The sequence below is a fragment of the Apis florea genome, unplaced genomic scaffold (assembly GCF_048593485.1).
Source record: "Apis florea isolate Af1SG1 unplaced genomic scaffold, ASM4859348v1 contig_3798_pilon, whole genome shotgun sequence".
NCBI lineage: Eukaryota > Metazoa > Arthropoda > Insecta > Hymenoptera > Apidae > Apis > Apis florea.
Genome location: NW_028256860.1, coordinates 218,897 through 242,402, shown reverse-complemented (window position 1 = coordinate 242,402; position 23,506 = coordinate 218,897). Strand labels below are relative to the sequence as shown.

General features: G+C 19.7%; 8 protein-coding genes and 2 long non-coding RNA genes across 15 annotated transcripts; 4 read left to right on the top strand and 6 right to left on the bottom strand.

Annotated features, from left to right (window-relative positions):
• Positions 1-190: 190 nt before the first annotated feature.
• On the bottom strand, positions 191-1,195 carry LOC147656301 (uncharacterized). Its single transcript, XR_015294665.1, has 2 exons — positions 738-1,195; positions 191-380 (listed from the first exon to the last, which is right to left on the bottom strand). It is a non-coding gene; the product is annotated as an uncharacterized LOC147656301 (long non-coding RNA).
• LOC100865572 (proteasome assembly chaperone 2) lies at positions 1,187-3,114 on the top strand. 2 transcript variants are annotated; one of them, XM_031915584.2, is made up of 3 exons: positions 1,187-1,427; positions 1,650-1,998; positions 2,089-3,114. In XM_031915584.2, exons 2-3 carry the CDS (start codon positions 1,669-1,671, stop codon positions 2,494-2,496), a joined length of 738 nt encoding a protein of 245 aa, XP_031771444.1. In that variant the 5' UTR covers positions 1,187-1,427; positions 1,650-1,668; the 3' UTR covers positions 2,497-3,114. The 2 variants fall into 2 exon arrangements, with proteins under 2 accessions (XP_031771444.1, XP_086772040.1); XM_086915914.1 differs by lacking the exon at positions 1,187-1,427 and adding an exon at positions 1,556-1,649 and having other exon boundaries at positions 1,727-1,998; positions 2,089-2,750.
• Tapdelta (Translocon-associated protein delta) lies at positions 2,719-3,707 on the bottom strand. Its single transcript, XM_003689827.4, has 2 exons — positions 3,213-3,707; positions 2,719-3,070 (listed from the first exon to the last, which is right to left on the bottom strand). Exons 1-2 carry the CDS (start codon positions 3,462-3,464, stop codon positions 2,810-2,812), a joined length of 513 nt encoding a protein of 170 aa, XP_003689875.1. The 5' UTR covers positions 3,465-3,707; the 3' UTR covers positions 2,719-2,809.
• Positions 3,708-4,825: 1,118 nt separating this feature from the next.
• LOC100865337 (pleckstrin homology domain-containing family J member 1) lies at positions 4,826-6,223 on the bottom strand. Its single transcript, XM_003689829.3, has 2 exons — positions 5,641-6,223; positions 4,826-5,442 (listed from the first exon to the last, which is right to left on the bottom strand). The coding sequence occupies exons 1-2, from the start codon at positions 5,729-5,731 to the stop codon at positions 4,961-4,963; spliced, it is 573 nt and encodes a 190-aa protein (XP_003689877.1). The 5' UTR covers positions 5,732-6,223; the 3' UTR covers positions 4,826-4,960.
• Mrgn1 (Mahogunin ring finger 1) lies at positions 5,660-10,248 on the top strand. 4 transcript variants are annotated; one of them, XM_086915911.1, is made up of 10 exons: positions 5,660-6,008; positions 6,534-6,623; positions 6,835-6,953; positions 7,018-7,283; positions 7,370-7,511; positions 7,600-7,803; positions 7,886-8,128; positions 8,990-9,153; positions 9,271-9,544; positions 9,651-10,248. In XM_086915911.1, exons 2-10 carry the CDS (start codon positions 6,536-6,538, stop codon positions 9,825-9,827), a joined length of 1,677 nt encoding a protein of 558 aa, XP_086772037.1. In that variant the 5' UTR covers positions 5,660-6,008; positions 6,534-6,535; the 3' UTR covers positions 9,828-10,248. The 4 variants fall into 4 exon arrangements, with proteins under 4 accessions (XP_086772037.1, XP_086772034.1, XP_086772036.1 ...); XM_086915908.1 differs by lacking the exon at positions 5,660-6,008 and adding an exon at positions 6,066-6,250; XM_086915910.1 differs by lacking the exon at positions 5,660-6,008 and adding an exon at positions 6,068-6,292.
• Positions 7,829-12,549, bottom strand: LOC147656300 (uncharacterized). 2 transcript variants are annotated; one of them, XR_015294664.1, is made up of 3 exons: positions 11,036-12,384; positions 9,286-9,564; positions 7,829-9,137 (listed from the first exon to the last, which is right to left on the bottom strand). It is a non-coding gene; the product is annotated as an uncharacterized LOC147656300 (long non-coding RNA). The 2 variants fall into 2 exon arrangements; XR_015294663.1 differs by lacking the exon at positions 9,286-9,564 and having other exon boundaries at positions 11,036-12,549.
• A 1,449-nt stretch (positions 12,550-13,998) lies between these two features.
• Positions 13,999-15,370, bottom strand: RpL10 (ribosomal protein L10). The gene is made up of 4 exons (XM_031915589.2): positions 15,302-15,370; positions 15,131-15,158; positions 14,620-14,925; positions 13,999-14,378 (listed from the first exon to the last, which is right to left on the bottom strand). The coding sequence occupies exons 2-4, from the start codon at positions 15,151-15,153 to the stop codon at positions 14,048-14,050; spliced, it is 660 nt and encodes a 219-aa protein (XP_031771449.1). The 5' UTR covers positions 15,154-15,158; positions 15,302-15,370; the 3' UTR covers positions 13,999-14,047.
• On the top strand, positions 15,230-17,113 carry MED9 (mediator complex subunit 9). Its single transcript, XM_003689830.4, has 3 exons — positions 15,230-15,618; positions 16,110-16,215; positions 16,462-17,113. The coding sequence occupies exons 1-3, from the start codon at positions 15,518-15,520 to the stop codon at positions 16,600-16,602; spliced, it is 348 nt and encodes a 115-aa protein (XP_003689878.1). The 5' UTR covers positions 15,230-15,517; the 3' UTR covers positions 16,603-17,113.
• On the top strand, positions 16,640-17,113 carry LOC147656299 (protein NCBP2AS2 homolog). Its single transcript, XM_086915912.1, has one exon. It carries the CDS (start codon positions 16,640-16,642, stop codon positions 16,886-16,888), a length of 249 nt encoding a protein of 82 aa, XP_086772038.1. The 3' UTR covers positions 16,889-17,113.
• Positions 17,114-17,905: 792 nt separating this feature from the next.
• GTPBP1 (GTP-binding protein 1) lies at positions 17,906-21,684 on the bottom strand. Its single transcript, XM_086915907.1, has 11 exons — positions 21,584-21,684; positions 21,328-21,453; positions 21,143-21,254; positions 20,890-21,070; positions 20,604-20,782; positions 20,360-20,512; positions 19,950-20,199; positions 19,726-19,870; positions 19,347-19,665; positions 18,964-19,241; positions 17,906-18,885 (listed from the first exon to the last, which is right to left on the bottom strand). The coding sequence occupies exons 2-11, from the start codon at positions 21,427-21,429 to the stop codon at positions 18,700-18,702; spliced, it is 1,905 nt and encodes a 634-aa protein (XP_086772033.1). The 5' UTR covers positions 21,430-21,453; positions 21,584-21,684; the 3' UTR covers positions 17,906-18,699.
• Positions 21,685-23,506: the final 1,822 nt, after the last annotated feature.

Here is a 23,506-nt window from a genome sequence, read left to right as displayed (position 1 = left end):
AAATTGTATGTCTTCTATTTTACATCTTTTCCTTTACTATGAATCAATAAACCAAACATAAAAAAAAAGAAAATTAGACAAAGTTTTATTAATATTAATAATAATATTAATTATAAAAATATAGTTTTTGCATATTATAAATATGATAAATTTTTAGCATAAATGAAAATAATTATTATACGAAATCTGATTTATACTTAAAAATATACTCAATGATAAATTTATTTTGCAAATAAAAAGCATTATATAAAATATTAATATATTAATATTATATTAATACATATTATATAAATGTAATATAATATTCATATTTTAGTTCTATTGATTTAAATATGTGTTCCTTAATCTTGATATTTTATGTTTACGTCATATATTATTATCTGTAATAGAATATTCATATATAAATATTGAAATTAATACAAATATAATATTTTAAAATATGAAAAAATATACTCATTTAAGAAGTAGTGATAATATATTCTAATTGTTTGAAAATAAAAGATAAATGTAGACAAATTTTAATAATACAGGTCTTATATTTTTTTGCTGTGTATAATAATAGCTGCAATATATATTGGTGCATTTTATTTGTTTTATCATTATCAGTGTTTTTTGAAGCACTTTCTTAAGGAAATGAATACTTCTAACATTTACTCAATTCTTAAAGTTATAAAATATGCATAATATAAATATTTAAAATGAAGAAGAATATATAGCTAAATTTAATATATTTTTACCATCAAGACTTGCTTTTGTATATTTGATATAAATCTTGAAGATTTTGTATAATTTTGATGCCAATTTGTTAATTTATACATAATTTAATATTTATAGTAATCAAATTATCAAAAAACTTGTCAAAATCAAGGTGATATTATGATAACAAGACATATATTAAAGATTTGATAAAAACAGATTTAGCTGACAAAAATTATATTTTATAATTTTATCTTAATTTTATATATTTACATTATAATAATTAATCAGTATTTACAACTTTATTGTATATACTATACTATATAGTATTTTATTTAATAATTTTAATATTGTTGTACTTTATATTTTTATAAATAAGATTTAAAAGAAAAAATATATTTTAATAAATTTTATTGCAATTTTTAAAATAAATTTATATGAATTATTACACCATACATTATTTAGTATATATCTATATATACTATTAAGTATTATTCATTTAGATATAAGATGTGATATATAGATATAATAGTTGAAAGTGCAGAAACAGAAGTACCAACTTTATTCTTAAATTTATATAAATACATATGCTATGATTATATACTTCAGAAGTTTTAAATAATTATTTAATAAGTTTGAAGCATACGTTTATACACTTCTATTAGTTTTATGAAAAAGTATATTATAAAAAGTATATTATTATTTAAAATTAAATTGAATTATACATAATTGTACGTAATTATATATAAAATTTTTACCTGATATATAAAAATATATAAATAAATGATTATAAAGAAAATATTTAATAAATATATTGTGATGATTTGTAAATTTCAAATTTATTACAATAAGAATTAAAATGATAAAATTTTTAATATATTCATTTAAATATTATATTTGTATTTTTATAAATCATAAAGATTTTTACTTAATGAATTTTATTAATAAAATAGGTGACCACTTATTAAAAAAATGATAAAAATATTGGAAGAAATTAACCTTGAAAATTATATTTTAATACTTCCCTCAGTGGCTGTTGGAAATATTGGACAATTATGCATTGATTTGTTAATATCTAATTTAAATTTGTATAAAATTGGAAGTTTATGGAATTCTATGTTCCTCCCAATCTGTGGACTTAATCCTTATGATAAAAATTCTAATTCTCTTTGTACTACTGGTGACTTTTATGTTGGAATGTATAACATAATTCTTTTACAATTACGTTCACCTTATGTTGGTAATTTAAATAACTTTTTTGATGAATTAATACAATTTATTCAACATAAAAAAATCAGCAAGGTACAGTGTGATATAATACTATAATATTATAAATATTAATCATATAATTTAATATTAATTTAATTATTAATATAAAATCTATTTTTATAGATAATAATTTTAACCAGTAGTTATGATTACGAATGTATAAAGAAATCAGAAACTACCTTAAGATATCTTTCTTCAGATAATTTTTTATTAAATAATGAGAAACTTCTTAAAACTCTTTCTTGGAAAAGACATATAAAAAATATAACAGAAGATTCTACAGAAGAATGTTACATTTCTGGTGGTGGATTTGCAAATGATTTCTACGAGCATCTCAAATCAATGGAAATTCCTAGTACAATACTTTTTTGCTATTGTTCAGAAGGAGATAATGTTTCTGATGCATTGGTACTTTTCAATGGATTGAATGAATGGTTGAATTTAATAAGTGATATTAGTAATAACAGTATTAATTATCCACCTTCTTGGGAATATTTTTTCGGCAATCCACCTTCTTCTGATATATATTAATCTTTTATATCTAATTATATTTTATAAATAGTTTTGATGTATTTTAAAAATAAATTATAGATGAAGATTAATATAATTATTATATATAAAAAAAGAGTTATTAAATATTATTATAGAAAATTAATATTATTTTATATACAAAAGTAACATTCTGTTAAAAATATAATATGTTAATATATAATTAACATTATTAACATTAAATTAACATTATAAATTTGAAAATTAATTAAAACAAAATTTATTTATTTAAGTAATATTAATAATAATCTATATAAAATTCCATGTAACAAATTTATTGTTTATAAAAAAAAGTTTACGCAAGTAGCTTAAACTTAGAAGAAAAGGCAGAATATGACACTAAAGCAGCTAAAAGAACAGCAAGAAGTTCAGAGTTAACCCAAGGTCCACGATATATGCCTGGATTATTAAGTACTACAACAACTAAAGGTTTCACATTATTTGAATCTTCTCCATTTCTTAATGCTTTACGTATAGCTGCATATCTTTCTTCATCATATAATTTTATACTATAATCTCCAGAATGTACTTTTTTTATATCTTCTGTCCAAGATACCTATAAAAATTAAATTTATTATAATAAAAATTAAATTTTTATAATTTTGATATTTATATGATTTAATTTTATTACCATTTTAACTTATTTTAAATAAAAAAATAAAGCATATAAATGAATCATAAATTTAAATGAAACATACCTGATATTTGTTATCTGAACTTAATCTAGCAGCTGGTAATGACTTCCCATCAACTTCTGCATATAATGTAATACCTTTTATACCATTACTACATTTAAGTACAAATTGTGTTGTAAATGCTACATTTGTTAAGATTGTTGCATCTTCTGTGATATATGCAGATGCAATAACCTCAGGTTTTTGACAAGTTTCACCAAAAATTTCAGAAATTCCGCAAATTATTAGAATAAGTAAAGTTATGAATTGTTTCATCGTGTTGTTTTACGTTTATTTAATTGATGATTTATTTCAAATATTATATAATAAATTACACAATTAAAAAATTCACGTCGTTATCAGAATTTAAATCATATTAGATTAAATAGTAATCATAACTATAGTAGGTTTAATATTTAGTACAGTAATGTTGACGCGTGGATATATAAAGTGACACGTTGTGAAAAGTATGGAAACAGTAATACCAACTTATTTTTAAAACATTAAAAAAAAATTATTAGGTGTGATTTAAATCAATCTTGAATCATTGAAATAAAAAAATTGATAGCACAATAAATATATTTATATAAATTATATTATTATATTTTATACATAAATATATAAAAATATATTGCATAAACAATCAATTTTATACAATTTTATCAATGATTAATATTATTTTTATTTAAATTTAAAGTAAATTGTTAATTTGTGACTTTAATTTATGATAAATATCATTATTTTATATCATTCAAATATAAAATTTTTTTATTTTTATTCAATTATTTTTATTTAAATTAAAATTGAATTAATTTCTAAGTTTGATTTATGATAAATAAAAAAAAATAAACACATGTATCAGTCAAATATATATATTCTTTTTCTCATGCTGTCCATTTTGTATAATAAATTATCTTTCCATTTTTATATAATATATATTTTATAAATATAATAAAATTGAAAAATTTAAGAAAATTATTTTAAATATTAATAAAATATAATATATGATAAAATATTGACAAAAAATTTTTTTATTTCAATATCATAAATATATATATTATATATATTATTATATATTATTATATATTAATATATATTAATATATATATATAATATATATTTAAAATATATTAAATATATATTAATAATTACTAAAAATTTATATAAATATATAAAGTATACAATATAAAATATATATATAAAAAATATTTGATTTACAAGTATTTAAAAAAATCTAAAATGAGGTAGAAAATATCTACAATGCTAGAATAATCATTTATAATATAAATTTCTTAAAAATCACTCATCAAATTAATCAATGAATACATTTTTAAAACTTATTATATAGTATAATTATGTATAATATTTTTATATAATTACATTATACATAATATTTTTTAAAAATCATATTAAAATTTATGCTATTAAAATATTATAAAAAATATATTTTATATATATATAATATATATTAAATATAATAAAAAAAAAATATATATATATATATAACATATTTATAAATAATAAAAATTATATTTTATTCAATTTTAATGAAAATAAATTGTTATTTGCTTATAAGCATAGAATTATTGTTTGCTTATAATAATAAAATAAATTATATAACTTATAACTTCAATAAATATTTTTAAGCTTGTTATTTTATTATCATATAAATTTAAGTTTTCAAATGTCTATATTTTACATAATTCTATGTAAATGTGATATGATTAAATGGTTTTTAAATAAATATATAAAAAATAATTAGATTATTTGATTTAAAATTCAATTAAGTTCATTTCTTTTGTTACTGTATTTAATGCTGTTGATGTTACAACTGATGTAGTAAAAGAGCGTACGTGAGATCGAAAAGTTGATGCAGTTTCCCATGCTTCATCTCTAATAATTCCTTGATTTCGTGGATACATAAGCAAAGGATCTATTCCTGTTTTCTTGCATAATTTTTCTTGAAGTACTATTAAACGAAATCTCCAATATTCATAGCTTGCTTGTTTAAGAGCATTGACCCATTGTTCAACTTGAGATTCCGAACGACCACTTAAAATGTGTCTTTTTTCATATTCATCTCGAAATGCTATACTAAATGCAAAAACACCTTCAGAAGCAGCATCAAGATTAATACTGTAATTTTCTAAAATAATTACACCTGCTGGTTGCTTAGTATCAATTTGTCCTAATTCATTAATATTGAAATAGAACAATAAATTACATCTTAATTTGAACCATTTCTCCTTGAATCCTAAAGTATAATTATGTAAATATAAATAAACAATAACAGATTAATCATTATTCTTTTAATTAAGCAATAACATTAAAATTTAATAAATTATTTAACATAAATATAGTATGGAAAAATATATAACATCAGAATTTCTAATAATCAATAAGTTTTTGTATATAATATTCTTTTAAAAAAATAATTTTTAATAAAACTAACCTGATTTGTGTGCTCGTTTGTGATTTAAACGACCTTCAATATCAGCGGGACCATTACTTGCTTCTGCAAGTTCTTTTTCATTAAATTTCATGATGATAAAAAATTATTTACATTTTATACATTACATAAATTTATATCATATAATATATAATTCATATCACATTTCTTTTGTTGTTACTTTTATTACATAAAATTATATTAAAAAATTTGGTTATATTGTCGGAAACTTATTAATGTCAAATTAGTAGTATTATATTATGTGCCATTATTCATTTATTATTTTTTACTGATCTTAATTAAAAATTTTATCAAATATTTATAACAACCATTAAAAAAATATTATAATCTTTATTGCGTATTGACATAATGTAAATACTTATATAGTTTTTAGTTATTTAGTCATCAATTATAAAATTGCGAAGTATAGTATCAAAAATTTGAAATAGCGCGTTTGATCTAACAGTCTAAGAAACATATAAATGTTGTGTTTTCTAAAAAATTATTTTAATTTGTTTTTAATTTGGAAACAAAAAATAATTTTATTAATTTTATATATTTCAATATTGTTTCTAATGTATTTAATAAAATAGATAAAAGTTAAAAGATTTAGGTAATAAATAATTTTAATAAAATTGGCTAACCTGAAAGATATGTATGTTATGCATTTCATACGTTTTGCATGTAAAAAAGTTTATTAAATACAAATTGTTTATCAAATTTTATTCATATCTTTATTAATAATATTTTAAATTATTGAGCATTTTTTAATGATAAATTTTGACTTCTACTTCATACTATACTTTGTATTTATCATAAAAAAATTTATAGTTAATTTCATATAATAGAATAAAATTTACATAACAATAATTTATAAATATTTTTGTATAATTAAGCAATGGGTTCGTTAACGAGTCGACAAAATGCTGGTGTAGAAGAAGTTGATATTGTTTCAAATCATGCATATAAATATCCTCCTCGTTCAGGTTTGTTTATATTATTTTATAATTTTTAAAATAGTAAAATTATTAAATAAAAATTATTACGAAATATAGAAATTAAATTTCTAATTCTTATTTTAATAATTAAAAATTATATATTGAAGTACATATAAAGTATAATAAATTATATATTAAATATATATTAATTGAATATTTTATATATAAATTTAATATAATAATAAATTTTATTTATTAGGAAGTTATTTTGGTAGTCATTTCATAATGGGTGGTGAACGATTTGATACACCTCAACCAGAAGCATATCTCTTTGGAGAAAATGCTGATTTGAATTTTTTAGGAAGTCGTCCAACACCTGTAAGAGATATTATAATATTATGTAAACATATATATAGATTTAAAATATTTATATTTATTTTAGTTTCCATATCCTCCACCGCAAGCTAATGATCCTACTAAAACATTAAAAAGTTTAGTAAATATAAGAAGGGAATCATTAAGATTAATTCGTAATATTGATCAAACTTCTACTTCTCCTCAATGTCACAATGTAAAACATTATGGAGATGGAGATATAGATAAGAAATCAAATCGTTATAATATTGAATTTACATTTGATTGCGATGTAAGATGTGCAATTACAATATATTATTTTTGCACTGAAGAAATCACAACAAAAGGAGTTACGTATGTAATATATGTACTACAAAAATTTAGGATATATTATATATATATCAAATATATATAATTAAAAATTTAATATATATTTGTAGATACATACCAAGGGATCCCTCTATGAATTCTGAAACATATTATTATAAGAAAGGTGCCAATCAATTATTTTCTCAAACATCGCATATGTTTGATCCAACAATATATAACAAAGAAGATTTATTGTACAATATTGACAGGGAAGTATGTTTAAAATATCTATATATATATTTTTAATATTTTTAATAGAATTTTTAAATTATTTCTTATTAATTGCTATAATTACTTATAGATAATACCAATAGCAATTCATTGTATAGCAGAGGAAGGTTCAGATGAACCAAAACAATCTCATACAACTATTGCAGTTGTTGAAAAACATTCAGATGGAACATATGTATTAAAAGCTCTTAAACAAAAACTCTATGTTGATGGTCTTTGTTATTTACTTCAAGAAATATATGGAATTGAAAATAAAAATACTGAAAATGCAAAGGTATAAAATAAATAATGATGATATATTAATATATATTAAAATTTTTTATTTTAGATTTTTTTTACAATAATTTATTTTTTAGCAACAAGGAAGTGATGAGGATACAGATGATAATGGATCAGAATGTGTTATTTGTATGTGTGATGTTCGAGATACTTTAATATTACCATGTAGACATTTATGTCTATGTAATAGTTGTGCAGATTCTCTTCGATATCAAGCAAATAATTGTCCAATATGTCGAGCTCCTTTCAGAGCTCTTCTTCAAATTAAAGCTCTTCAAAAAGCAACTGGAGCTATTATATCAAATCCACCATTACCAGAGGTCAATATTTATTTATACAAATAAGTAATTTTATTAATGTATATACATATATGTATATATACTATTTTATATTTTACATATTTATATTATTTATTATATTAGTTCATATAAGTGTTTATCAATCTTCTTTGGCTAGTAAAGCATTTTAGAATTTAAATTTTACAACATATCATAATTGATAAAATAAAATTATTTTAATTATTTGAAATAATAAATTTTGATTAAAAATTACATAATTTATTTAAAAAGGAAGAAATATTTTAAAAAATATCATTATAATATAATAATTTAGTATATTAAGTATTCAATTTATTAGCAGCAACAAATTTGTTGAATTATCAAAAAGATTATTTATCAAAAGATAAAATCGGGAGATTTTATTTTTTAAATCAATACAGATAAATAAACTAAACATGGATATTATTCAAATAAATTTGAAAAATTTGAAAATCATTAAGTACTATGAATATTTATTAATTGAATTTAGAGAAAAAATGTAAATTTTAATATCAAAAAATTGAATAATTCGGGAATCAAATAATCTAAGCTTAATTGAAGCTTATTGTATAAAAATATTTATATTAATGTATATATATATTATGTATAATAATGATTTTTGATTATCATTGATTATATTTTCAATATTATTTATAAATATTAAATATTTTTAGTAAAATTTTAATAAAATTTTTGCAATATATATTCACAATACAATTAATATGTTATGATTCATTGATTGGAAAACATTGCTTGAATTCAATATTTGATGGAACATTGAATAATTTTATGTCTATTTAAAATAGATATAAAATTAAAAATATTAGACTAATTTTATGAATGAAATATTAAATCCTTTTTTAGGGAAGTTGTGAAAATATACCAGCTGGATATGAAGCTGTATCATTGATAGAAGCTTTAAATGGTCCATACATTCCAAGAACAACTACTGTTCTTGTTCCAGAATCTCCAGACACTCCTGATACAGACACGGCTAGTGCAATTCAAGCAGCTGAAACATTAAATAGGTAAAATAATACTCTAATTTAATTTAATTTTTTTATATATGCATATTTTATGTTTATGTTAATATAATTCATTTAAATTCTAATGTAATTGTAATATGCATATTATGTTATTAAAAGGTCAGTAGAACGTACACCTGTCATATCAAAACATGTATCTTCAAAAGAAGCAGATATATCTGCAAGAACTAGTGGTACTGCATGTCCTACTCCAGAGTTTCGAATGTCTATTTTATTAGCTAGAGATGAACACTCAGGATCACAAAAGGATATACACAGTCGATCTCCAGCAATGAGAATAAAATCTTCTGGTCACTTACGGGAAAAAATAGTACTACGATCACGAGACACTCTTAGACTTGTTAATGAAAAACAACCAGTATCTCTTTATGAGGTATTCTATTAATACTCGTGCTACGATTTTTTAAAGTTATATAATTTTAATAAAATATTAAATATATAAATTTTTATTTTGTTGTTCATATAAATCATATTTACAGGGACAAGGACAAGATGAAGATAGTGAAGCAGAAAAATTGTCTCCATTATTAGATGCAGCAACTAGTACAGAAGCACTTGATAATAATAGTCACGGAATATGTGATATAGATATTGATGATGAAATGCAAAATACAGAAAATGAAAATGATGTTGATATTACATGTCATTCACATTAAATATCCATTAAAATATTTAATGTATATTTATTATATTTAATTTAATTATTTTTTATAATATAAAATATTTAGTTTGTTTATAAATTTTTTTTAAAATTCTGAATATAAATTGTAAATAAGATATTATATATGTAAATTGTAAATTATAAGAATTTTTTTTAAATTATTTACGATTAAAATTATTAACAAAAAATTATAAAATATAATTTATTGCATTGCAATATATATGATTTTGTAATCTTCAATAGATATTTTTCATGAATTTTAATGTTTAATAAATATAAATCTGTAAATTTTTTTCCAGAATTCAAAAGGCATAACTAATATTTTAGAACAAGTATTTAATGAAAATCATGAATTTAATATATACTTTTTTTAATAAAATGAATTCTATGTCACAAATAAAATAAAATAAACTATTTATGCTACTTTATTTAAAATTTAAATGAGTGAAGTTGCAGAATCTGTTCGATTTTTGCTTCTTTGCATTGATCTATTGCATAGTTTTAATTTTGCTTCCAATCTGACAGGATTTGCTTTAACAGGTTTTATTATATTTCTGTTATTCTTTGTTACTAGATTCAAATTCAATATTAAATTTACCATTTTTGTGATAAAAAAATTTTAATAACAGAATTTTGATAAAATCTGCTATTCATAAATTTGACTGATTGATTCTTATATTTGCTCTTGATACAAAATATTTCTATAGATCTTTTGAACAAAATGATATAAATAATTATTAAATTATTATATATATATTATATATAATAATATATTATATTATATAATATATATTATTATATATATATATATTATATAATAATTATATATATAAATATTTAAATATATTTAAATATTGAGCAAAAAATATTAAAAATATCCATTTATATTGATATTTTTTAAATTATATTTATTTTATTATTTTTATTATTTAAGATATCTAAATGAAAAAAAAAGAAAATGAAAATGAAATAAAAAGAAAAATAGCTACATATTAGATGTGTTTCTTATATTTTTATTGCTTTCAACAAATCCAAGCAACATGTATCAAAGAAAGTGTGTTGAATATTATAATTTATTCATTATCTGTGATATAATTCAATAAATAAATATATATAAATTTTTATTGATAAAAAAATATTTGTTATTCAATACATTTTCTTTGATATATATACAGTGGGTAATAAAAGTATTTGAATGCTTACATTTACTATTTTTGATGAACGAAATATATATGTTAATGCAACTTGTTTAAGACAATGTATGGTAAGAAAGAAATCTCAAGATTATGTCAACAAAATTTGAAAATGATTCACTAATTTTTGCAGTAGTTATAATACATATATTACAAACACACACTGTTAATAGGTTACAAAAGTATTTGAATACCTCATATATACAGTATTACTTAACATTAATATTTTGTTGGACCATCTTTGGTGGTAATAATTTGTTTCAATTGACGTTCTATACTATATACCAGTGATTTTATAAAATTACAATTGATAGAATTCCATATTTTTATAATTTTTTTTTTAAGTATCTGTTTTGAAGGTTTCTGAAGTTTATTTAATTTTTTGCCTATTTCAATCCATAAATTTTTCAATAGGATATCTGAATTCTGTGGTGGAATATTTAACATATGGGATATATTGTATGGAATCCATTCTTTCACGATTTGTGCTGTATGTTTAAAAGCATTGTCTTGTTAAAAGTAAAAGTCTTTTAACAATCCCAATTATCTTTGAGATTGTTCTTTAAAATATCTAAATATTTGTATTTATCCATCAATAAATACTAAATTTTTTGTATCATTAACTGCCATATAGCCCCACACTATGATTGAACTACTATATTTTATTATTGGGCATATATTTTTGACATCCAATTCTGTATTTGATCTTTTCCATACATAATTTTGCCTATCCGAGTTAAAAATATTAAATTTAGATTTATTAGAAAATATCATTTTTTCCCAAAAATCATTATCTTTTGTTACAAATGTTTTTGCAAAAGTCAATCTTTTTTTTTGATTTTGCTTATTAATGTATGACTTTCTTCTTGATACTCTAACATGAAAATTATTATTTCGTGAGACTTATTGACATAATTGAGGATAAACAAACATTTCTGATATCATATTTGAAAATGTAGGTGTAGATATAATAGGATAGATAGGATTTTTCTTTACTTTGCAAATAATAACTTTTTCTTCTCTTTCAGTTAATTTTCTTGATCAACTTAAATGAGCTTTATTTATAACTATTCCTTCATTTTTTGATTTTTTTATGATGTATTGTAGATTTTATTATATGATTTTCCATTCTTATGCAACCGAAGAATAGTTTTTCGTTCACATTTTTCTATTTGACTTTTTCGTATTCATTTTAAATATTTTACCGCAGATTTTTATTTTATTATCAATGGAACGATAGCTTAATATCAACTGAATGTGAAAATGCTCTCACTTAATATCTGTGTTTATATTTCTGATTAAAGTGTTTAAAAGCTATTAAGAATATATCAACGTTCGAATACTTTTGTAACCTACTAACAGTGCGTGTAATAATAAATGTGTTACATCTATTATATAAATTGATGAATCATTTTCAAATTTTGCTTTTGACATAATTTTGAGATTTCTCTCTTTACACTATGCACCTCTCATTGTCTTAAACAAATTCTATTAACATATATTGTAGAAAGATTATAAATAAACGTTCAAATACTTTCCATTATACCCACTGTATACATTACTTGAATATCTTCATGCTTGATTAGCAATAACCAATATTATCATCCTGGCTCGAAAAAAAAATTGTGCTTCTTGACATAATACTAAACACTAACATTGACAATGTTATTTTATAAATAATTTTATAAATAATAAATTTTTGCAAAAGAAAATATTAGTTGAAATTATCTCAGGAGTCTAATTAATGGATGTTCTCACATTTAGAGACAAATAAAATTTTAATATTTATAGAGATATGTTAATAAATTCAATTTTTTTTAAATAATAGAAATAAATATAATAATTTTCATATATATATATACATATATATATTAACTTTTAATAAAAATAGTTTTATAATTATCTAAATAAAATAATTATTAATTAATTATTAATTTATTTTATTAATTATTAATTTTTTTTTAATAATTCTCACTGTTTTTTATTTTTGAATAAGATGATAATTTTTAAAAATATTACTATTATATTGATTATATAGAATAAGAATATAATTACTAGTTGAAATTATATTATGTATGTATCATTTCTTGGTTCAAAAGAAATGAGTAAGCAACCTCTATTATTATTGTTATTGTTTGTTAATATTTCTTATTTGAAATATCATTCTTGAAGTTTCAAATTGTTTTGTTTAATAATATAGGGATAAATACTCTATCGTTTTTTTTCGGTTATTTAAAATATTTAAATGAGATAAAAAAAATATATAAAAATATGTATATTCATATATATTTTTTTTAATTATAAATAAGTTATTAAGGATAAAAATAATTTATTTTTTGGATAAATAACATTCATAAAAAGAATTAAAAAAATTTATATTTTCTGATATCTTAATAAATAAGATTTGTATTATATTTATGTTTTATATTTCTATTTATAAAGATAACGAAATAAGAAAGGAATAAAGTTTGAGATTAAAAAAATCTGATTAAAAATTTGAGAAATAAAATTAATTTTCTGGCAAAGCTATCAGAAGATACATATATATATATATATATATACATTATTTTTAATGTATATATATATTAAACATTTAATTATATTTTATATCAATGCAGTCATCTTAAAATTTGTATACATAATAATTAGATAATAGAATATTTTTTATTTTATAGGGTTACTCATATTTACTTTGCTAGACTTTATTTTTTAGAAAAAATAAAATTTTATAAAATTTTTAAATAATTAACAAAAAATATAATTATACAAATATAAACTCTCCTTAAATAAATTACAAATAGTTTAAATATTTTAATTTTTAATTTTATCAAATTAAATAAAATAAGAATTAAATGATAATAAATATTAAATTAAAAAATAATAATAAATAAACTAATATAATATAAAAGTATAAAAATTGCAGAATAAAGTATAACAAAGTATAATAAATACGGAAAAATTAAAAACATGTGCTTACTTTTAATTATTTAATAAAATTCAAATTCAAAAAATCATATTTTATTTAAGCAGCAGCAAGAACTTTTCTGAATTTTTTCCATTCATCAAGTGGTCCATGTTCTGGTAAGTATTTGACATTACAACCATCTGGAGCTAATCGACCTGCTGCTTTCAGTTCTTCATATTCAGCACGATCATATTTGGTAAAACCCCATTTCTTTGAAACATATATTTTTTGACGACCAGGAAATTTGAATTTTGCACGTCGTAATGCTTCAACTACAGCAGCCTTATGACGATCAGATGAACGTACACTCATAATGGGTTGTCCAATATGAACCCTAGCTACAGTACCTTGAGGTTTACCAAAAGCACCTCTCATTCCTGTTTGAAGTCTTAAAAAATGTAAAAAAAACAATATTTAATGAAATTAATCAAAATTATAATTTATTAAATATAATTCTATATCTATTAAGATCTATTAAGATAGGTACTAAAGAGCATATATGTACACTTGTTTTTTCTCTATATATGATAGGACTTGCTCTGATGTGCATATGCTAATTATTAATATTCAATATTATTTTAAAAAATTTCATTATTATTAAATGTATAATTATTAAATTATTTATGTACCTATCAGCTCCAGCACATGATAACATTTTATTGATACGAATAACATGAAATGGGTGTAATCTCATACGAATATGAAATTGATCTTTTCCAGCATTTTTCACCATATATTTATTTGCACAAATACGTCCAGCTTCAAGAGCTTCAGAACTAAGTTGTTCATATTCATCCGATACTAAATGTACACATAATGGAAAATCTTCCACAGAAGCTTTTTTTTTTCCAAGATCAAAAATACGTATCTTTGGATCAGGCACACCTCTACAAAATCTTGATTTAGGATAAGGTTTATTCTTACAATATCGATAGCTATAAGGAAAAATATTAAAAAATTGTATTAAAAATATATGTATAATTAAAAACAAAAAATTGAAAATTAATAGAAATATAAAAATTTTTTATAATAAACAAGAAAAAATTATTATTAATATATTTAAATAAAATTGTGTAAAATTTTATTAGATATAAAATTTATTAACAAAATTAAATAAATATAAATATATGTACTACATACCATCTAGCTGGTCGACGCCCCATATTGACTATTAACAATAAACAAAAATCATATAAATAAAAAATAATAATTGTATAAGCTTATTTAATAATTTAAAACAGTACAGAACATAAGGATGATTAATATATATTTGGATATTTTAAGATTAAAATGAATTAACATGAACGATACCTTGCTTTTCTTATCGATGTAAAATGACGAAGAAATCAACCAAGCTGAAATAGATTACAAATGAAGATCGTGAATTTAGTTACAAGAATCTAGTTACTAAAAAATCACTATTTAAGGATGATTTTTAATCAACGATAGCGTTCTAATGTATGAAAATTCATAGAAACACAGAAAATATTATAACTTACATTATTTATATTTCATCAAAATGTTATAATGGAATCAGAATTATCAGAGGAAACTACTTTACGTCCACAATTTACAGTGGATGATTTGGATATTGAAATATTACCAATTATATATGAAATAATTCGGAGGTTTGTATATTTTAATAATTTGATAATTAGAATAGTTGTTTAATGATTTTGAATTATTTTAAAATAAAGATATAATTTATTTAATCTTTATTTGTATTTTTATATTAATTTTTTTGACTCAATATTTTTCTTTATAAATTGTTTCTTTAAAATCATTATACTTAAAAACATATTTTTTCTTTATAAAATATTTTTTAAATTAATTATAATTTGAAAAATATACTTAGGTTATATTTTAAATATATTTCGGTAATATGTTAATAATTATTGCAATTATATATATATGCATAAATTATATAAAATATATATATATATATAATTTATATATATTATTATATATTATATAATATATATTTATATTTAAAATATAACAGTATTTAAAATAATCATATCTTAAATAGAAAAAGAAATTAAAAAGAAATTATTAATAAATATCTTTTTAAAAAACTTTATTATATATTAATTTTATTCTATTTGTATTTTACTTTTAGTGTTGAAAAAGATCCACATGATACTGCGCAAAAAGCTAAAGAATCACAAGATACAAGTCATAAAATTTTAGAACTTCAAAAAAAATTAGATTCTACAAGAGCTCAGGTGAAATGCTATGAAATATGAATAAATATTTTTTGAATATATTTATTTTTTATTCTATTTCTTAATATATGTAATTATATATTTTTTTAAATTTCTAAATGCAATCTTTTATAATACAAAATATATAAGTAATATATATATGTTATACACACGCACACATCTATCAGCACATATATTATATAGCATATATATTGTAATTATATATCATATTTTATAACTATGTAATATAGTTTTTATATTTTGTAGATTAAAAGATTACCAGGGATAGAATATAGTAAAGAAGAACAATTACAAAAACTGGAAACTTTACGTAAACAACTTAGACTTAAGCGAGAGCTCTTATTAAAATATCGTAACATGTGTACATTTGAAGTTCCAAAAATATAAATATTTTTATTTGCTTTTTAAAAAAGGCAAATCAAACATGGGTTTTTGGCGTATCTTATTTACATATTTGATACATAATGAACAATTAATTAATAAATTGGCAAATACAAAACCAATTAGACGATCTGCACAATTCATAGCATATTTGATACTTCAAAGTAGAACACATGGTATTTCTTTACCTTTTAATCAAGAGAAATTTTTTGAACGATTAAAAATTACAAAATACATTAAAGAAAAATTACAAGAAGCAAAAAATGAAATAAAGAAAAATTCACAAAAATAGTTTTTGTAAAAATATTATTATAACTAAATTTGATAGATGATTAAAAAATTTTCATTCATTTAAAAAAAATTTACATAAAGTAAAAAATAAGATAAAGAAAATTTACCAAAATAATTCTTTTAAAAATATGTTATAGCTATAATTTATTGTAGTCTTGATAGTTACAAATTATATTTGTAATAATTGTCTTATAAATAAGTAATAATAAAAAAATATGAAAATTTATAATTTTTTAAATTTATTTTATCCAACATATAGACTTAAATTTTATTTTTATGTACAATTACTATTTTTTATATAAATAAAGATAATTATGTTTTCATAAAATTTCATAAAAATTTTTTTTTATTACAGTATAATTTAATATTAATATTTAATATTATTTTTATATGAATAAAAAATAATTTAATTATTTTACATTTTTTTCCTCTTTTTTATTATTAATTAATTAATAAACATTAGAATTTTTCTATTATTTATAGAAATTATATATATATTATATATTAAATCTTTCTTATTATATTTATTTGCAAATATTTTTTCAAATTCATTATTTATATCTTTTAAATAGCTTTCTTTTTATTATTTTCTTTTATTAAGTAATAAAAAATAAATCCTTTCATTTTTTATTACTTTACATTATTATTATTTATTGTATAGATATGCTATAATTATAGTATTGTTAATATAAAAATTTTCAAAAAGATTATTTATAAAAAGTAAAATATCTAGTACATCTTTAAATATAATTATATTTTCTTTCTATAAAAAATTTTATTCATCAATGTAAAAATAGATTATTTGTTATAGAAGTTTCATTATAAATTCAATTTGATAAATAATTTGTTTTTGTTTTTAAAATGTCATAATATTAATACAATTATAAATAATAAAAATATTAACATATAATACAATTAATTTGTTATACATTTAAAATTTGTTTAAGATATTAAAAATTATAATATAGGCAAAAATTATAATATTTTTTATAATAATAATAAAAAAAAACAAAGAATATTTTGTATATAGATTATATTTGCTAAATATTATTTGAAATACATTTATGTATTTATAAAAATAAAACACTTTAAGAATAACAACATATTTTTTCATATATTTAAAAACGACATTTTAAATTTTTTAATTAATTTACTCAAAAACTGTGAAAGACAATTTGTACTCTAATAGGGTTGAAAGCACGTTGTATGTTAGATTAATAATTCAGGGGTCTTTTCTATTGAAAGTAAAGATCAAAATTCTTAAGAATATAAGTAACCCCAAATTAGATAAAATTGCCATTATTATATGAAATAATTTTATATATATTTTAATATAAATAACTACTAAAATAAAAATATATTATTTATACATAACACACATATGCGCGCGTGCGCACGATATATGTATATAAACAGTATATTTTACAATTCTTGAAAATTAATTAAAAAATATATTTATATTTGTATAATGTATTTTTTAGAATTATAATTATTAAAAATGAAAACTAGAATCGTTTAAAAGTAAACAATTTTATATTAATTTTTGAAAATTGTAAAATAATCTGATAATATAGAATTAATATAGATTTATGAGGCACTTTTGAAGAGTTGTTTCTTTTTTTCTATTTCATTTAATGCAACTGTTTGTAACTTAATAAATAAGTTTCAGTCAACATTTTTGTATACGAATTTTTTCGTTTGTTTTAATTTCTAGAATCAATTCTTCAAAGATGTCTCATAAATATATTGGCGTTTTATAATATATAAGTTTCTATGTATATACATGTTTAAAAGTTTAAAACATAAAATAATTCATAATTTCATAGGAGGATTTTGTTCTGATAATGGTTGAATAATACTGTTTATTGTATTATGAGATCGTCCTCCCCTTCGTCCTCTACCTTTTTTATTTTGACGTTTATTAGATTTTTGAAGTATATTTTCTTGTTTTGATGTTTGTCCTTCAAATGAAGAATTTGTTTCAGTTGTATCTAGTAACTAATAAATAAATTTATATATATCATTTGTAAAATTCTTATTTTTGTATGAGAAAAATAAATATTTTTTTATACATACTTGTATTGCAGATGAAGAATTTTGTCGATTTTGAGATATTTTATTTGGCTTATTAGTTCTACATGTTTGTATAACTGTAGTGTTAGAATATGGAATTAATTTTATTACATTGCCCACTGCTTTAGTACGTCCTTCCCTAAATACCATTCTTTGTCCTGGTTTTATATACTCAGGATGTTTTATAAATCTAAAACGTACTAAAGCTTTGTCACCTGTTCTTAAACAATCTTGTGACATAGAAATTATAGATGCTGTTTGTCTTATACTTCCACAATGTACTAAAAATTTCAAATATTTCTAAATATTATAATAATCTATTCTAAGTATTATTCTAAATATTATAATAAATTCTATATTAAAATTCAATTAAAAGATAAAATTACCCATAGCTTGGTAACAAGAACTTATTGTTGTAGGATGATGTAATACAAGAATTTCTCCTTCAAATTCCCAACAAGCTTGTGGATTTAATACTTGTGCAACCATTACCATACCTTTTCTAATTTGCGATCTTTTAATCTTTTTCAATGCAAAACTAGCAGTTTGGCCACCTCTTACTTCTCGAACAGGCATTCTTTTTCTATGAATGCTTTTTATTGCAATTGGAATGAATCGACCTAAAGGATCAGGTCCTAATAATAGAATATCATTTAATTTTATAATACCTTTTAATGTTGTGCCAGAAACGACAGTACCTACTCCCTAAAAACATATAGAATGAAGATTAAAACAATTTTTTACTCGTGAAAATTAAATACTAACTGGCACTGAATATGTATCATCTATTTGAAATTCCGCTGGTTCATCTTCATGACTACTCATTCTTGCAGTTAATAAATTTAGAAACATTTTAAGGAGGTTTAAGTTTTCTCCCGTAACATTCGATACTTGAAAAATAGGACATAATCTACATAAATATATCAATAATTAAAATATAAAAATGATATAATATTATAGAATATTAATATAGACAGATAAAAACTAACCGTTCTGATACAAAATTAGTAGCACTAACAACAACATCATCAGGAGTTTTTACAGTAACAGGTACTTTTCTACAACCTGGGGACTTTAAGATCCTTATTAATAATCTTAAATTTTCTTGTAATATATTTGGTGGACACATATCAATTTTTGTAACTACAACAAATACTGGAACTGACAAAGCTAAAGCCAAACCTAAATGTTCTTTTGTCATACCAACAATGCCAGCGTTTGCTCCAACCATTAACATACCTAAATTTAAATAAATATTTAAAAAATTGTACATTTAAAATAAATTTACATTAAAATTTACATTTTAAAAATAAATTTAAAATATAATTATTAAAATTTAAAATATACATAATAAATATTATGTAAAATTATTATCTAAATTAAATGAAAATAATTTTACCAAAATCAGGGGCATGTCCTGTCATCCCAAAAACAGTTGTTTTCAAATATCTTTCATGACCAGCTAAATCAATAAATGTAATAACTTTAGAAGATTTCTCACATATTTTAACCCAATCTAAAGATCCATGTTCTGGTTTATTTACTACATTACCTAAATTTAAAATATGTTCATATACATTATGATATGCATTACGATGATATAATGATGTAATTATTTTTAACTTATCAAATTATTTCCATACCAACACTATCAAATCCAAGAATATCATTTCCAACTGAACTAGTACGTCCTGTTTCAGCTTCATGTTTATGTCGGAACAATTTTTGACGTGCTAAACCTCGACCATTATCAAGTTCTCCATGTGTCAATACCCCTAAAAGTGTTGATTTCCCAGCATCAACATTACCAACAACAGCCACTCTATAAGTTAAATCTTTTAAATTAAAATTCACTAATAATATTATTATAACATTATTTTAATATATATAACACTATTTACTTTAATATTATCTTTTTAAAACAAATACCTTATTTCTAAGAAATCTTGTCTATCTAAACGCCTTCGCACCAAATATTGTCCTATAAGGCCATGATCAACTTTACTCTGACGTAAAAGTACACAATCTGCTTCTAATGTTGCAGCAAGAGATTGTAAAGTTGCAAGTGATGCTTCATATTCATCTTCTTTTAAACCATCTTCAGAACCATCTAAATTGACACAAATTATGAATATTTCTATATAAAAACTTTTTATAAATATTATAAGAATAAAATATATACCTCCACCAATACCAATATCAAAAATTGTTTCACTACCACCATCTTGAATTCTTTCTTTTAAACGTTTAAGTAACAATTCATATTGATCTTCTGATGGACTAACTAAAACACTCTGGAATTTATTAAAATTAATTTATTATTTATCATAAGATTATTGAAAATATATATAAGATTAAAAAAAATACCTTTCCTCTAATGCTAGAATAATCTAGATTAGTAATAGATATATGATCATTCTCATGTAATTGTTTTATATTTGGTATTATGATAGATCCATTTTCTGCCATGTTTTTATATCATATAATAGTACACTAAATTTTATTTATTAGTAGAAGATAATCATTCATGTAAAAATTTAATTTGTTTATTGATACATTTGTATAATAAATATTTTTTAATATTTAAATCCAATATAGATTTATGATATTAGAACATACATACCAATTAGAATATTTTTTCTATAATTTTACATTATCAATTTACATTAAATAATTAAATATAAGATTTATATAAATACATTATATATATCATTTGTTGCTCAACTGAAACATGAAAAAAGATATTCTTTCATTAAAATACTAATATATAAACATAAAATATAATATTTTAAATTTATACATTTAAATAAAGTCATCAAATATTTTTATATGTATTTATAATAATAAAATTTTTATTGCAATTTTTATTATATTTAAAACAATAAAAAGTTAAATTTCCAAATATAATATTTTGATGTTTTTTTGTTACAGAAATGTATATTCTATTTATAATAAAAAATATTTTAATCAATCATTTATATAAATAAGGATTTGTTTATCTTGAAGGAATGTGTTGCTAACAAACTATAAACTTACATAGTTGTCATATATACAATTCGAATGTCAAACAATATAAAAATTATTATAATAATTCATTTATATAAAACTAATTATATATTTTTTTACCTGTTATATGTTCATATCATATAATATTTTTTTATATAATTATAAACTAAATCTTAATAAGAGTTAAAACATCAATATGCTTACGAAAAAACTGTTAATGATTACGCGATCTAAGATGATCTAAAGGAATTATGTATATGTATATATTTAACTAGATTGTAAATTATCGATAAGTCGACAATATTTATCGATAGTTGAATAATATGAAATTTTCGATCTTTTTTTTATCGAATTCGTTTCACTAATCGATATTTTTTAGATGTTCGATTTTCAATTCATAATATTATAAACATTTATATATATTTATTATTCTATATATATATAGAATAATAAAATATGATAAAAATTGTTAGAAAAAAATTTAAATTAATATATAAATTTTTTCAATATTTATATATTTTTTCATGAAATGAGGTTATGCAAGGTATTGATATATTCATAAGATACTTTCGAAAAATCGATTTTAAAGATTAAAACAAAAATAATGATTTATTTAATTAAATTATATTATAAATTAATTAATTTAATAAATTAAATTATAAATAATTGAATACTGAATTAGATGAAGTAAGGAATTATTTTATCTCTATTTCATTTCATCTAAGATAATTTTAATTGCTTATAATTTAGTAAATAAAATTATAAATTAACGAAAAAAAATGATTTATAATAAAATTATAAATTAATAAATAAATTTCAACATTTTTATATTAATATTAATATTAATATTTTTATACATATATAAAATATATATAATAATAATAATTTTTATATATCAACTTTCGCGATTGCAAAATTATTTTGATTTCTAGAATATCAGCTCTTCGCATCGAATATGTTAACATCCTATATAATTATAAAAATTATAATATTTTTGCAAATACATTATATTTAATATATTTCTTTAAATTTGAATTCAAATTTATGTTTATTAATATATAATCATTAATATATAAATAAAAAATAAAAATACATTCAATCAAATCTAATAACAGATTTTATTAAAATTCTTCATCAGAAAAATTGCAAATTTAATATATCCAAATTTGTTAGTAGATTGAGAGTAAAAATATAACAAAATCTATTAAAGCAGATAAACAAAAAACAGATAGAATCAGTTAATATAATTTGTTGTCAATTTAGAAATAAAAACAAAACAATTTACTTCAGCAGATTTTGTTGTTAATAAGGCAGCAAAAGTAGCAAATTTTCAACTTCAATCATTTAAATTTTAAATAGCATAACTAACATTTAAAATTTATTTCATTAATAATATTAGAATTCATTTTACAAAAAAAAGAATTTATTAAAAAAAATATTATTAAATTTATGATGGTTCTTATTATGTTCAAAATGATTATAATCTATCTAATTATGTGCATTTAAAATTTAAATTCTTGAAATTGTAGAATGTATTTAG

Coding starts and splice junctions, on each gene's coding strand:
- LOC100865572 (XM_086915914.1), top strand. CDS start 1,556: ATGATAAAATTTTTAATATATTCATTTAAATATTATATTTGTATTTTT. Junction 1,650..1,726: donor GAATTTTATTAATAAAATAG/GTGACCACTTAT, acceptor TACTTCCCTCAG/TGGCTGTTGGAAATATTGGA. Junction 1,999..2,088: donor AACATAAAAAAATCAGCAAG/GTACAGTGTGAT, acceptor CTATTTTTATAG/ATAATAATTTTAACCAGTAG.
- Tapdelta (XM_003689827.4), bottom strand. CDS start 3,464: ATGAAACAATTCATAACTTTACTTATTCTAATAATTTGCGGAATTTCT. Junction 3,071..3,212: donor GTTCAGATAACAAATATCAG/GTATGTTTCATT, acceptor TAATTTTTATAG/GTATCTTGGACAGAAGATAT.
- LOC100865337 (XM_003689829.3), bottom strand. CDS start 5,731: ATGAAATTTAATGAAAAAGAACTTGCAGAAGCAAGTAATGGTCCCGCT. Junction 5,443..5,640: donor CAAACGAGCACACAAATCAG/GTTAGTTTTATT, acceptor ATTATACTTTAG/GATTCAAGGAGAAATGGTTC.
- Mrgn1 (XM_086915911.1), top strand. CDS start 6,536: ATGGGTTCGTTAACGAGTCGACAAAATGCTGGTGTAGAAGAAGTTGAT. Junction 7,512..7,599: donor TGTACAATATTGACAGGGAA/GTATGTTTAAAA, acceptor AATTACTTATAG/ATAATACCAATAGCAATTCA. Junction 9,545..9,650: donor AACCAGTATCTCTTTATGAG/GTATTCTATTAA, acceptor TCATATTTACAG/GGACAAGGACAAGATGAAGA.
- RpL10 (XM_031915589.2), bottom strand. CDS start 15,153: ATGGGGCGTCGACCAGCTAGATG. Junction 14,926..15,130: donor GGGCGTCGACCAGCTAGATG/GTATGTAGTACA, acceptor TTTTCCTTATAG/CTATCGATATTGTAAGAATA. Junction 14,379..14,619: donor TCATGTGCTGGAGCTGATAG/GTACATAAATAA, acceptor ACATTTTTTAAG/ACTTCAAACAGGAATGAGAG.
- MED9 (XM_003689830.4), top strand. CDS start 15,518: ATGGAATCAGAATTATCAGAGGAAACTACTTTACGTCCACAATTTACA. Junction 15,619..16,109: donor ATATATGAAATAATTCGGAG/GTTTGTATATTT, acceptor TTTTACTTTTAG/TGTTGAAAAAGATCCACATG. Junction 16,216..16,461: donor TAGATTCTACAAGAGCTCAG/GTGAAATGCTAT, acceptor TATATTTTGTAG/ATTAAAAGATTACCAGGGAT.
- LOC147656299 (XM_086915912.1), top strand. CDS start 16,640: ATGGGTTTTTGGCGTATCTTATTTACATATTTGATACATAATGAACAA.
- GTPBP1 (XM_086915907.1), bottom strand. CDS start 21,429: ATGGCAGAAAATGGATCTATCATAATACCAAATATAAAACAATTACAT. Junction 20,513..20,603: donor TCTTGGATTTGATAGTGTTG/GTATGGAAATAA, acceptor TTTTAAATTTAG/GTAATGTAGTAAATAAACCA. Junction 19,242..19,346: donor TTCTTGTTACCAAGCTATGG/GTAATTTTATCT, acceptor TGAAATTTTTAG/TACATTGTGGAAGTATAAGA.